Source organism: Epinephelus moara, chromosome 21 (genome assembly GCF_006386435.1).
Source record: "Epinephelus moara isolate mb chromosome 21, YSFRI_EMoa_1.0, whole genome shotgun sequence".
Lineage (NCBI taxonomy): Eukaryota > Metazoa > Chordata > Actinopteri > Perciformes > Serranidae > Epinephelus > Epinephelus moara.
This window is the reverse complement of record NC_065526.1, coordinates 1,075,929-1,091,216: the sequence shown is the minus strand read 5'-3', so window position 1 is coordinate 1,091,216 and position 15,288 is coordinate 1,075,929. Positions and strand designations below refer to the sequence as shown.

The following is a 15,288-nucleotide window of genomic DNA, read 5'->3' as shown; positions in this document are numbered from 1 at the left end:
CGGCGGCGTCAGGGGGTAACACGACAAGAACGAACTTTACTGTGGTGAAAGTCCGAGTGGGCCGAGCAAGTAAGGTCGTGGATGGGCTCAACAAACACCAACTTTCACCCAGGAGAGTGGTTTTCACGTCCCGTAAGATTCTAAACCAAAACCCTGTTCTTTTTTCCTAAACCCAACAACATGTGTTGTTGAAGGAAGAAAACATCAGTTCACAGTGTTGTGCCGATCTATTGCTTTTATTTTGAAAGAGACTGTATGCAAACTGTACATTTCCTGTGAAAACAGAAGTGTATTTTGAAAACAGAGAATGCATGTAACAGGCTGAAGTTGACACGGCGTCCCAGAACGTCAACAACCAACACACCCAGGGTAGGGTACCTTGGACGTCATATGTGGACGTGGAAAGTCCATGACCAAATGTGGACATGTGACGAGGTTGGAGTGAGAACATGTTGCCCATCCATGTCCAATTGTCGGATTCGTCTTTATGCAGATGATACAGTTTTATATCCTGATAATCAGACTTAATTCCCCTTCAGTCCTCGATGTGACCTGGTGTTCATATCAGCTATTTTCTGTTCAGCAGAGGGGTCATTATGCTCCATCCCGTTAACAGTTGTTAATTCTGTGAGGTGACTTAGAACAGCCTGTGCAGGTGAAAGCACTTGAAGTGAGCACTTCTGTTTTGCAGTTTTTGTGGAGGTAGTTGGATAAAAAGATGACGCCCTGTCTACAAAGATCCGTTTGGCTCAGTTGTTTTTCCAACCAGGTAAACATCCGTCACTGAGCACCACACCTTTGGTGAATTGCTTATCAATTTGGAGATTAGTTCAGTAATTCAGATTTCGTGACACAGGTTAGTCTCCATGAAACAAAGAGTTAATTCCCAGAGCTAAACTGGGAACAGTCCTGGATACAGGTTTAGATGTTTTCTTCAACACGTGATGGATCTGTCAGTCAGTATTAACCTTCATTTCTGAGTCAGAATGTGTGTAATTAAGTATGATGATAATAAACAGCAGGTCGTTGGATAATTTTGCACTCGTTTTGGTCTTAGGTTGAAATGGATTATGGGAAACTGAGGACCAACAAATTCACTGCTTGTTTGGACGTCACATGATGTTTTTGGTCTCGAGATGTGGACTTTAACTGAACTGGAGCCTGAAATGAACTCAGCGGACTCTCTGAGGTCGGTGTGGACGAGCTGCAGGGTGAGTTCCTGTTCTTTTTTTTTTTTTTTTTACATACATACATAGCATGAAGGTCAATCTAAGTGTGGAGCCATGACCTGCTGTAAAGGGCTGAAAGAAATACATTTGACAGTATTTATTAGTATTGCGTTGTTTCAGACAACTATCACTAAAGATAAGTACACATCAGTGAAAAAACACAAGAAAAGGAGAATAAAAAATAATAAAACCAGTGAACAAACACACGTTACACAGCGGAGAGAAAAACAATCAGGATTTCTTGCATCAGTGTGAGAGCAGCAGTTTTTGTCACAGTGAGTGTCACAGTGTGAATAATCAGGGAAACAAACTTTATTTCGGCAGTGGAACCAAACTGACCGTTGAATCTGGTAAGACAAATATTTTTCATGATTTCATACTTTAAAATGCATCATTAGAACTCCTTCATTTCTCATTTCTGTTGAGTTTATGTCATGTTTGTGGAGTTTGATTGATGCAAACTGATGTGCAGGCTGCTGACTGTTCGCCAGTGAAGTGAAATATCAGGAAAAGTCCTGAAGAGAAACACTGACTGAAGTTAAACAGAGTCAAATTGTTTAATTCTGTAAAAAGCAACTGCAGCAAACAGAGAACAGTGAAACTCTGAAACTTAAGCTGCACAAATAAACTGATCAGTGAGAAGATGGATGATCAATCACAACATATAAGTGGATAAATGTATGGATTAAAGAGTCAGCCTGTTAACATGTAGATATTAAATGAAAAGTAATACAAGAATAAGAGGATAAAAGTCCAAACTGAGACAACAGGACAGTAAGAATAAATGTGAAGAGCAGAGATTAAAGGCAGCAGCAGTTTTTGTCACAGTGAGTGTCACAGTGTGAAAAATGAGGGAAACAAACTCTATTTCGGCGGTGGAACCAAACTGACTGTTGGATCTGGTAAGATTAATATTTTTCATGATTTCACACTTTAAGATGCATCAAAAGAATTCTGTCATTTCTCAATTCAGTTCAGTTTATCACATTTTCCTAAAAACAAAACAAAACACAGCGAAACTCTGAAACATTTCTGAAACATCAGCTGCACAAATAAACAGTGAAATATTACAATAAACATTTGAATCAGAATAAAGATCAATGAACAAACAAAATGTATAACTTAAAGAGGAACCATCACATGCAGCAGTTTTTGTCACAGTGAGTGTCACAGTGTGAATAATCAGGGTGGAAACAGAGTTTATTTCGGCAGTGGAACCAAACTGACCGTTGAATCTGGTAAGACGAATATTTTCAAACATTAAAATGTGTCAATAGAACTCATCCATTTCTCTTTTTAGTTCAGTTTATGACATTTCTTTAGTTTGACTGACACAAACTGAGCCGCACATGTGCCGGCTGCAGACTGTGCAGCAGACCATAAAATAAAAATCTGAATTTTAAGAGTTAAAAACAAAAATCTGGCTCAAACTGGTTTCAACTGTGAAATAAACAGAAGCAGATAAAATCCTCAGTGTGAGACATCAGCTGCACAAACACACAGCGCCATGTCACGTTTTACAGTTCACAAGTTCATACTAAAGTCAGTGAATTACTGAAACATAAAAGAGGATTAAAGTCTGAACTGAGGCAGCGAGACAGAATGAATCAAATGTAAAAGCAGAAATAAAGAGCAGCAGTTTTTGTCACAGTGAGTGTCACAGTGTGAATAATCAGGGATACAAACTTCATTTCGGCGGTGGAACCAAACTGACTGTTGGATCTGGTAAGATTAATATTTTCATACTCTAAAATGTGTGGATTGAACTCCTTCGTTTCTCATTTCAGTTCAGTTTATTTCATTTTTGTAGAAAAAAAAAGCAAACAGTGAAACTCTGAAACATTTCTGAAACATCAGCTGCACAAATAAACAGTGAAATATTACAATAAACATCTGAATCAGAATAAAGATCAATGAACAAACAAAATGTATAACTTAGAGAGGAACCATCACATGCAGCAGTATTTGTCACAGTGAGTGTCACAGTGTGAATAATCAGGGAGTCAACAAACTTTATTTCGGCAGTGGAACCAAACTGACCATTGAATCTGGTAAGACAAATATTTTTCATGATTTCACATGTTGAAATGCATCATTAGAATCCTTCATTTCTCAGTTCAGTTCAGTTTATGACATTTCTTTGGAGTTTGATTGACACAAAGACACGTGCAGGCTGCAGCTGCAGCAGTTATTCTGTATTCAGTGAAATGATTTGAATCCTGATGAGTAATGATGAGTTTAGAAACATGAAACAGCAGAGAGAGAACAGCCAAAATTTGACTCAGATAAACGAAATATAACAGTCAATAAATTCACATTAAAAGACTAAATTAATGAATAAACTTAGTGTGACAGAGGATAAAACTGGAGGAGACATGACATGCAGCAGTTTTTGTCCCAGTGACTGTCACAGTGTGAATAATCAGGCAGGAACCAAACTTTATTTCAGCAGTGGAACCAAACTGACCATTGAACCTGGTAAGATTCGTTTAGTTTCTTCATTTGACTCTTTAGATGTTTACTCTAAAGGTTTGACTCGACGGCAAAAATACACATTAACAAAAAATATAGAAATTAATGTGGAACTCTGTGAGAGTTAGAAATGAGGAGAGCCGACGGAGGCACAGAGAGGACGACATCATCTGCAGAAACACACAGCAGCGTGTGGAATAATACAAAAAACACGATTATATTAAGATGTGCAAAAACATGGATAAATAAATAAATCAGAGCATAAACACTTACGTTCAATGAAAACGATAAAAACTAATAAAACAAAAGAGAAGCTATGAAAAAGATTCCTTAAATTTATGGAAGTCCAGGAAAAGATAAATTATCCAAAAGGATGAAAAGTTATAAATAATTTAAAAACTAATAAATATATCATGGCAGGTCAAAGCTACGAGATAATGAGTCCAAACTGTGACGTTTATTGAGTCAAAATCAAAAATTACATCAACATTATGACATACAAAGTCAAATTATTTCACTTTTTAAAGTAAGAAATAAAATTACATAATAACTGTAATGGTGACTCTTAATTTTAACTCTAACAAGTTTGACTAAATATTGTCGTCACATTACAAATAATGAATTTTTTATTTTTATTCGAGTGTTATGTGTACGTGTGAGGTTTGTGTATGAGTGTGTGTGGTGGTGTGTTTGGGAGTGGAAACAAACTCGTCTTCGGTGGCGTCACGAAGCTCGTCGTGTCGACAGGTCGGTGAATACGTTACATTTTTAAACACAAGTAAAATGTTAAAATCAGAGTTGAGAGCAAGAAACAACTGCACAAATAGCCGTAACTAAAGTTTTACTGGAGAATATTTAGTCTATTGTCTGAAGTCAAACTGGGCCCAGTGGTTCACACTGGTTTTTGTTGAGCTTTGTTTGGTGGTGTGACTGGTCAGGGAGGCTACGCCGCTGTGTTTGGAAGCGGGACAAAAGTGACTGTACAAACCAGTAAGTCAACTTTATTTTCACAAACTGTGTTTAACAGCAGAGATGCAGAGTTAGTTTAACAAATCCAGGATTTCATAATCCTCGATCCCTCTCATTGATCTCAGATTAATGTGAAAATTAAATCTGTTCAGACAAAAGTTGCTGAAGACCTGAGTCGTATTATCAAGATTAAAGTTAGTAAAATACAAACTAAACAAGCTGGAGAGCTGAGTCTGAATTCATTAAACCCAGATTATTTAAGCCAGGTTTAAATGTTTGGGTTAAACTGTAACAGTGAAATGATTTTATGATTGATGTTAACAATAATACTCCAGTTACATTCATCATAGACGCCTCTGGAAAAAAAACATAAAATAAAATACATGTAATGAAATGATGAAAACATTATTTTATAATGTTTTGAAATCAGCAGGTCGAGAATGTCTCTGTGAGCTCCACGTCTTTAGTGACGTTTCAGAAAATCATCAGAAAACCGAGGAGCTCGCTTTGAACATTTGAAGAGTTTCAAACAAAATGTCTGAAACGTTAAACTAAAATTAAAATAACCTTTAAAGTTGGTCCTGTTTAGTTTGTGTTTTAAACTTACGTGCAGCAAAAACTTAATTTCATAAATGACGAGTTTATTAAAGTTAACGTGTTCAAGATGAGTCAGAGGTTTTCAGTCAGCTGTCGGTCACAGTGTGAGAGGAGCTGGAGAGAAACTGATTTTTGGGAGAGGAGCTCAGCTGAGAGTCGACTCAGGTAAGATGGAAAAAAGTTACAAAAAAATGTTTTAAAAAGAGGAAAAATTAAACAGTATTTAAGAACCAAAAACCTCATCAGGTAACTTTTGTCCACAGATGAGTCCTAAACATTCAGTTCAAAGAGGACAGAACAGAAAATGATGATTGTTTCTTAAAAACAAGTTTAATTTGGAGAATTATTTCCCATCTATAAGAAGATCAGACTTTTATAAAGAAAAATAACAGTTCAAATGAATATTTAGTTCCAGTGAGCATGAAGTCCTGGTTCATGTAAGAAGCTGAATATTGAATAGTGAGGTGAGGTTTTCAGTCAGCTGTCAGTCACAGTGTGAGATTAAATTCTGACAAGATTATTTTTGGGAGAGGAGCTCAGCTGAGAGTCGACTCAGGTGAGATAACAGAGATTCTTATTATTATTATTATAGAGGTTTTTACTGTTTAAATTCAGCCCTCGTCAGATTTGTTGAAGGTTCATGTGGAAGAGAACGTCAGCGTCTGTAAAGAAGACACAATAATGTGAAGCAGAAAACACAAAGATGTCACTTGATTTGTTAAATCTATGTCAGGAACAAACTGCACGGGCAGAAGGTTTTAAGTCTTAACAAAAAAAAAAAGAATGAACGACAACGAGCTGATGAGACAAACTTTTCTTGTCCAGCTGTTCAAAACGTTTGACAGAAACAAATCAGGTTCAGATCTTTAGCGTCGTCACTGTCAGCAGCTGCACGCTCAAACCTTTCTCATTCAATGAAACTAAATCAGTATTTAAAGGTTTGTAAGATTTTTCGATGTCTTTTTCCTTGAAATGAAAAACGTAAATTGCTGCACGTTGTTGCGTCGTTACTGTTCGAGTCAAACTGGGTGTCCGAAAAATAAAAATCTGAAGATGAACCGTACGGAAAGCAGTGAGGCGGTGATATCAGATCAGTCTAAAAACATTTGAGATTTAAAATAAAACAGGTGTGTGTGTATCTGTGTGTGTGAATGCTGAGCTTACCTCAGTTCAGTTTGTGTGGTGGTGTGTCTCATGGTGTGAATACTGGGACCAGTTACGGTAAACTGGTGTTTGGATCAGGCAGCAGACTGAACATCCAGAGCCGTGAGTTCAAAACTACAACTTTTATTTTGACGCTTTGTTTGAGGCTTTCACTCTAAAACAGCAGAAACAATCCTGCAGTTGCGCCCGACGTTGTTTTAATGCCTAAAATCCTAAATTGACTTTAAGCTCATGAAACTCAGCCGATTGTTCTATTTGTAAAAAGGAGCCACCTCAGATTAAAGTTGATGCTGTTCAGTTTTAATTTAAATGATGAGTTTATTAGTGTGAAAAGTGTAAAGTTTGACGCTCTCAAGGTTTTCGGTCAGACGTCAGTCACAGTGTGAACGTCGGCTCTGATAAGATTATTTTTGGGAGAGGAGCTCAGCTGAGAGTCCACTCAGGTAAGATGGATAAAATTTATATAACATTATTTTTAAAAACAGTGGTGTTGTTTGGCTGCACGTGTGAAGCGTCAGCCTCCAGTGTTGTATGAATAACACCAGATCCAAGGGCGTAATTTAATACCATGGGGGGCGCGTGTCAAGCGGAGGTTCAGGGTCTACCTTTTTTTAATGCAGCAGTTTGTCTCGTTTCTGTGGTTTCTATGGGTTTAATGTCTTTAATGACAAATAAAAGTTGACAAATAAAAGTTCTGTGCTACTAGCATGTTTGGGGGGGGGGGCATGTCCCCTGCACCCCCCTCTTAATCTACGCCTATGCTGTAAATATACAGGCTGTTGGCCCATATGTATTTTATTAGTAATAATAATAATAAAAATGCAGAGCTTCATTCTGTTTATCTTTTATTCCGTTTATGCATTAAAGCCTTCAAAAATTTATAAGTTATAAAAACACAAGTTTTGGGTTGTCTGTGTTTCATATTAATAATCTGAATCTGCAAAAACTGTCGAATCAATGACACATACCAAAAAGTCCAATATTTCCCTCTGAGATGTAGAAGAGTCAAAATATGAAGAAGCATAAAATGGAAATAAAGAACCTAAAATAAAGAAGCTCTGAATTGTTCCTCAGTACCTAAAAATACTTTATACAAACTGCAGAAACGTGTCGTCTGATCGATTATCGACTGTAACTGAGCTTTAAAAGTCTATTTTTGTGAAATGACCTTCTGCTGCAGTGACAACATTTCAACTTGCCTCCAGTAACCATCAGCTCAGATAATTTAATCATGATAAAGAGCAGAGTCAGTATCAGAGCAGGAGCTGGAGGTTTTCAGTCGGCTGTCCGTCACAGTGTGACCAGAAAAACTGATGAGGTTATTTTTGGGAGAGGAGCTCAGCTGAGAGTCCACTCAGGTAGGAGACAAATGCATCAATACTTTCACTATCAAACACCACAATGTTTTTAAACGTCTTAAAATGTGATTTTTTAACCAAACAGCAACTTTTTCTCGCTGCAAACAGCTGCAGCTGAAAAGACGTCAGCCTGTTTTGAGCCTTTTAACAAGCTGGTCGGTCGAACTCTCTTCAAACTGACGAAACTTCTTTAATGAAGAAAATTCCAAATTCTCTAAATCTCACTTTTTGGGAAATGTGTCTAAAACGTTCTCATTTCTAAATACAGTGAGTTAAATTTCACCTGGACCTGGTCAACACCTGAGAAAAACACAGGATTTTACAGAAGCTCAAACCAGCCGGACGAAAGAAAGGACATAAAACACTAAAGACAGACGTGAGGGAATGTTTGAGTTACAGGAGTTACAGAATAATGACGTATGACAAAACATCAGTTTACTGAATCTATAAAATCTTCACTTGTGATTTCATGTCTGTTCATTTGTTTTTCTTTTTAAAGACTGTATTAGTATTTTTCCAGTTCGGTTACTTTGACAGAATAAACTGTCTTGAGTTTGAGTGCGTTTTAGATGTTTGTTGGTAGTTTGGGGTTTTTGCTGAAGTGTTTCCTGCTGTGTGAAAAGTGGAGGAGGACAGAAGTTGATTTTTGGTCGAGGAACTCAACTGACTGTCGAATCAAGTAAGAACTTTGAGACAGAAAATATAAAACGTGTTTGATCTCTGGTTTTAGCTTTTGTCTCTCAGATTGATTTAATCAGTGACCAGCTGGTTCTGAACTTTCTTACTCTGTAGGTTCCTGCGATATACTCTGCTGAACTTCAGACTTTATCCACTGCAGATATTAGAAAAGTGTGTTGGAAGTATTCATGAGTGTGAAGCTCATGTTGAAGGTGACCTCTGAGGTTTGGTGCCGTAGTCGTGTCGGTGGCGTTACAGTGTCGGTGATCTGAGCAGGTTTGAGTGAATTCACAGTTTAAGTGTGAACGTTGAATTATTTGTCCTCATGAGAAGCTTTGAGGAGTCACGCTGTGTTTTTGTCACGTGTGGTGTTGCTGTGTGTCAAGTTCTGGTGTGGATAAAATCCTGTTTGCAGCTGGAGCTAAAGTGACTGTAGACGCCTGTAAGTCTGCTCATGTTTCATGTCTTTGTCCTCGTTCAGCTCATCGTCGTTACTTCACTGAGATTCCTGAACGTCACCTGTCTTTGTCTCTCTGGATCTTAATCTTCTCACTCTGTTTCTCCGTATTTGACGAATCAGTTTAAAAGTTAATCTGATTACTTTTAAACATCATTTTAACATCAAAGTTTCTGACGTCGTAACTGAACCTACAACAGTTTAATTTTCACAGAGACGTCAGAGACATGCAGAAGGTTTGTGTGTCTTTCTGTCAATAATTCAAACTCCAGCAAACTGTCTCACTTCCAAAAATACTGATTTTAATGGGCCGTTTCAGTGACCAGAGCTTCATCAGGCAAACTGTTTATTGCTGAATGGTTAAAGACGACCTGCTTTCATTTAAAATAAGATGATAAAAAAAGTAAAAACTAAATAAAAGGGTTTTAAAGTTTGCAATAAATGCACAGAAACACTCTTTATGTAAAACAAATAACACACGTCAAGAATTCAGACTGAAAAAACGTTCATCTGTCTTTGTCCAAAACCTTTAAACTGAATTCATGATTCAGTTTTTTAATTCTCTCAAACTCGCGGCGTTTATTTCTCCTCTGAGCTCATGTGTCTCTTCTTGTCTGTCTCCTTTCACTGTCAGCGTCCTCGCTGTCTTTTGGTTTTAATTCTTAAATAGTCATAAATACAATTCAGCTTTTTCCTGGCATCCAAATACCACTGAATACAAGTCATCAAATAGAAATGTTTCAGCTCAGAAGAGTTAAAATAAATTAACATTTAAATTAATGAAACGCTCAGACATCTGTCCTTAAAACACTTCATTCAGCCTGTTATTGAGTCTTTACACAAACTGGTTGGTCAAATTTTGGTGGAGAAACTTCCAGCTTCCCCAAACCTACATTTTGGGAACATGTGCCTAAAACATTTTCATTTCTAAATCTACAACTTTGACTTTTTTAAAGAGAACTGCAGGATTGTATGGAAGCTCAAACCTGCTGGAAAAACAACTAAAAAAAATGTTGTGTCACAACTGTAAAAACTGAGGACAAAGAGATTCTTCAGATGCAACAACGATGTTTAGTTTCTGAGCTGAGTCACAAGTTTTAAAGCTGTTTTACAGTCGACAGTTTGTCGACGATGCAGTGAGCTGCTCGAGGAGGTTTCTGTCACGAGACTCGACACTGTGTGAAATCTGGAGGATTTGACAAAATCCTGTTTGGCTCCGGAACCAAAGTGACCGTCGAGACCAGTGAGTTTGTTTTTGAAACAGTTTTCTCAACAAATAAAATCTGTCGATAGTTTTCCTAAGATTTTAAAAATCAAATCATAAACCTTAAAAATCAAAGTGGCAACAATAAAAACTGTTGAAAGACTAAATATGACCATCACCAACATGTGTGAATACAACAAACATTAAATTAAAGTTTCATCTGGAGAGAAAAATGTTGAGATTATTGATCCAGACGCAAAGCGATCGTAGACTGACCTGCTTTAAACATCTGACACAATATCATGAGACAGGATTTCTGTGAGTTGCTTCATTAAAACTTTGATATCATTTTTAAGCTGAGAAAAAAAAACAATTTCACAACATTTAGATATTGGTCATGTTGAGCTGATCTGAAGTCAGATTTTGTGTGAGAGCAGAAACACTGTGTGACATCATCAGCTGCAGGACGCAGGATTTTATATGGAGAAGGAACCAAAGTGATTGTCGACAGCAGTGAGTACCTGATGACGTTATTCTGACTTATAACATCAGTCTGATCAATGATATTGATAATTCTTCATAAAGTCCTTTTATAATATTTAATGTTTTATAACTGAGATGCATGTGTCATCCATCAGAGCCTCAGTTAGAACGTGGAATCTGTCTTTTCATTTGTAAAATGTCCAAAAACTCAAAAAAGCACGAGAAACAAAACAAAACTGGATCTTGATCCTGATGAAGTGTAAATCAAGTGTGTCGTCACTAAAGATCAACACTTGAAATACGATATAAACACATGAAATGTACAAACAGCAGCTCTGTTACGATTCAGTCACATTTAAAAATGATGTTTTTGTGAATGAGGTTTGGTTCAGTTCATCACAGCTGAGTTTGTGTCACGCTGCTTCATGTTGTGTGAATACTGGTTTGGATAAAATTATCTTTGGCAGTGGGACCAGTTTAACCATTGAACCCAGTGAGTACTGACATTAATCATAAATATCATTTATACAAAGCGCCTTTGTGTGAAAACCAGAATAGTAAAAAGAATATAATAATAAAACGTATCAGGAGGAAAACAGTCAAATGAAAATTAATTTAAAGATTTAAAGAGAAATTGTCTTCACCACAAGATATATAATACATCCGAACATTAATCAGGAGCTTGAAGAGTTTGTTCAGTAAATATCACAGTTTACATTTTATTGATAATACATATGAATTATTAATTATGTCAAATGAAAAACAAACTTTTTTTTAACTGTAATGTAAAAATGATGTTTTTGTGAATGAGGTTTGGTTCAGTTCATCACAGCTGAGTTTGTGTCACGCTGCTTCATGTTGTGTGAATACTGGGCGAACAGATAAACTCATCTTTGGCAGTTGGACCAGTTTAACCATTGAACCCAGTGAGTACTGATTATTGATCATAAATATAATCTATATGAGGCGTCTTTAAGTTTTACAGTGTTTTACAGGGAAACATAATGTTTCTATAAACAGTTCAGTGTCTCTGCTGTCGCTCTCCAGAATTTAAATTGATGTATAAAATATATTTATAATGGAAGAAGCAGTTTATTGTTAAAATAATGTAATAATTCAGGCAAAAGTTTGTGGCCGGGCTCAGTTTATGTTCTGGAGCTTCGTGTTGTGTGAATGTTGGAGGAGGAACAAAGACGATCTTTGGAAGTGGAACCAGATTAAACATTGAAGCCTGTAAGTAGAAATATGAATCATAATTATTTACATGAAGCGTCTTTAATAACAAACTTTAGTGTTTGTTATTAAAGACAAAGAAAGCAGAGCAGAAGGATCTTTAAAACATTTAAAAATTACGTGTGTCTTAATGTGAAGTTTTACATGTTAAATGTTTTATTAGATGTGATTAACTCACGTTTTTTTGATATAAAAGATCAGGAAACATTAAAAGCTAAAAGATCTTATTTAGCTTTATTTAATTTAGGTTTATTTAATTTGGTTTATTTAATCCAACTTAATTAAATAGGTTTCTACTCTTTGGTTAATATAATCTGATTTATTTAATTAGGTTTATTCAATTCACATTTTATTGAATCCAAGCTAAACTGAGCTGAGACAGAGTTTGAGTTTGTGATTCATCTCTGAGCTTGGCTCCGTTTGGATGTGTAACGTGAAGTCGGTTTGCTGAGCGGATCTGACGGGTTTTTGTCGAGCGCTCTCGTGTTGTGTGAGCACTGGTTTGAATAAGATCATCTTCGGCAGTGGAACCAGTTTAACCATTGAACCCAGTGAGTACTGATACACACCATAAATATGACTTATGAGTTTCAGCTGCTGAATATGTGTTGAACTGTTTTTATCAGATGTGATTAAGTCACATGTGACAAACATTTGAACCAACACACCCGTCATGACAGGTTTATTTAATCCGGTTTATTTAATCCAGGTTTGACCAAACTGAGCTAAGTTAGGTTTGAATCCACAGGTGTCTGAGTGTCTGATGTCGTTTTCTCTCAGTTATATTCAGTATTTACGGTGTTAGTGAGTCTGAGTCTGTGTGAAGTGGAGTCGGTCTGCTGAGTGGATCTGAGGGGTTTTTGTCGAGCGCTGTCGTGCTGTGTGAACACTGGTGGACGAGAGAAACTCATCTTTGGATCCGGGTCTCTGTTGGCGGTTCAGTCCAGTAAGTCTCATCTTCTGCTTTATGTTTTCACATGGAAGTCATCAGTGAGGAGTGAACAGTGATGGAGATGTCTTGGACTCCTCAGGCTCGTAAAGTCGAACACAACTCAGTGTCATGTTGTCAGAGTGAGTCAGTCAGGTTTATGTAGTGCAGCCTCAGACTGTGTGACGTATGGCTCGGGTGGTAATAAGATTGTCTTTGGCGGCGGCACCAAACTTCATGTTCATGACAGTAAGTTGAATCTTTTTCACTGTGTTGATAAAACCTGACGGCAGGAAACTGATGAGCTGCATCAAAGGTTCCTTTAAAGTTGAGGAGCGACAGCTCGGGATAGCAGGGTCCAGTTCTTAATGAGTGGATACGCAGGGGAGGAAAAAATCAGTACAGCATAGTATCGTGATATTTTCATGTGGTAAATGGAATAATTAAAGGAAACATTTTCTCAGATTCATTTTGCTGCAATAGAAATGATTTGTTTGTGACATGAACAGACTGGAAACTTTGTCTTGGAGATAAAACAGACGAGTCAAAGTTTCCATTTACAGATGTAAAAAGGTCATAATGTGCAATATGTCACAATATATGTCATCACAATACTCAGCATATCACAAAGTGTTTAATATCACAATAATATGGTATCGTAAAGCCTCTAACAGATATCACCATGAAACTTCTCCAGTTGATAACTTAGATTAAAACAGTTATTTTTTACTTTACTAGTTTTATGAAATGTTTTGATATGTAAATGATGCATTATCTCATTAAATATGAGCTGATGTTTCTACATTTTGAGAACAGAAATCTGATCACTGGATAAAGTCAGGTTCAAGATTCTTCAAAAGTTGTTTCTCTTTTCATCACTCCGTCTGCTGTCAACAGCCATGACAAATCCATTTCTGCCATATTTTTGGGAATAAAAAGTTCTATAAATCAGACTGTAAAAGATATATGAACAAACCATTTTGTAAAAACCTTCCGAATATAAACAGGAATCAAACTGGAAAATCTGGTGGATTTAAGTGTCACTTAAGTGGAGATATTTACATCAGAGTGAAAACGTATTTTGAGAAAACGGCCTGAAACAATATGGATTATAAAAGTCAAACGAAAGACACTGGACTGGGTTAAAAATGTTACTAACAGATATCACCATGAAACTCCCTCAGCTTATTGCTCACAGGAAGCCAGCTATGTTTTGTATTACAAGTTTTCTGAAAAGCCATGTTTAAATATGCAAATTATCCAATTAAATGTGTTTGTGTAAATTTCAGAAACATTTCATGGAAGCAAAATCGACCAAAATCTCAAAATTGACGAGCAGATGACAAAACTGTATTTTCACCTGAGGGGTGTCTGCAGAGTTTTACTGTTCATAATAATCAGAACATTAAACAGTGACAGAAGATCAGTCAACTGTTTATCACTAAAACATCAAATATAAAATATCATTTACTGAAAAAAACAACAAATATTAAAAAACATGAACAATGAAAGTTTAAATTTTTGTTTTTTTATGAGCAGAAAATGTTGAAAGATTGATTTCATTATAATAATCAATTACATCAACTGATCAACATATTAATCAGCAGGAGGACACTGAAACACTTCATCAATTAAAGAAAAAATATTTTTAGGTTAAAATTCAGTATTTTTACTGTAAATTTATTTTAAATCCGAACAGAAGCTGGAATCAGTGAGTCAGATCCTAAATGTATGAGTTTGTGTCACGCTGCTTCATGTTGTGTGAATACTGGGAATCCAAATAAGATCATCTTTGGCAGTGGGACCAGTTTAACCATTGAACCCAGTGAGTACTGATTATTGATCATAAACATGATTCATATGAAGAAATGAAAACACCACAAATCAAAAAATCTTTTTTTAAAAACAACACAGATTAAAAGTTTTAACGAACAGAAATTGTTGGAAAATCATGTTTATAATATTAATGAAATACATCAGTGTATTAATCAGGAGCTCCAACATTAAAGCAGTTTGTTCAGTATCTATATTGTACAGTAAATATCACCATTTACACCTTTATAAAATAATACATCATTATTATTATTATTTATAATAAAACACTAACTTTAGTCTGAAATGTAAAACTGAATGAGGTTTGGTTCAGTTCATCACAGCTGAGTTTGTGTCACGCTGCTTCATGTTGTGTGAATACTGGTGGAGGTGGATATAAGATGATCTTTGGCAGTGGGACCAGTTTAACCATTGAACCCAGTGAGTACTGATTATTGATCATAAACATTATTTATATGAGGCGTCTTTAAAAACAATTTTACAGTGATTTACTGCAACACATTTAAAACCTGATAAAGTAAAAAATTAATAATTGTCTAGATAAAATAAAGACTGAAAGAAGTTATTATGAGTTTAAATCATCTTTAGCATCATCACAGTGTTTTACTGCAACACATAAAACCATTTAAAACACAGTTATCTGTGCTGCTCTGTCGTCAGGTGGAAAACAGTCTTTGGAAAAA

The 15,288-nt window shown here is 36.1% G+C and overlaps 1 protein-coding gene across 1 annotated transcript in view; it reads left to right on the top strand.

Annotated features, from left to right (window-relative positions):
- Positions 1-6,783: 6,783 nt before the first annotated feature.
- LOC126409129 (T cell receptor alpha chain MC.7.G5-like) overlaps positions 6,784-15,288 on the top strand; it is a gene marked incomplete at its 5' end in the record, with an annotated part of 64,576 nt that continues 56,071 nt past the window's right edge. The window contains one exon of the mRNA XM_050075068.1: positions 6,784-6,874. Within this exon, the coding sequence (XP_049931025.1) occupies positions 6,784-6,874 (91 nt within the window). The remainder of the gene's footprint in view (positions 6,875-15,288) is intronic.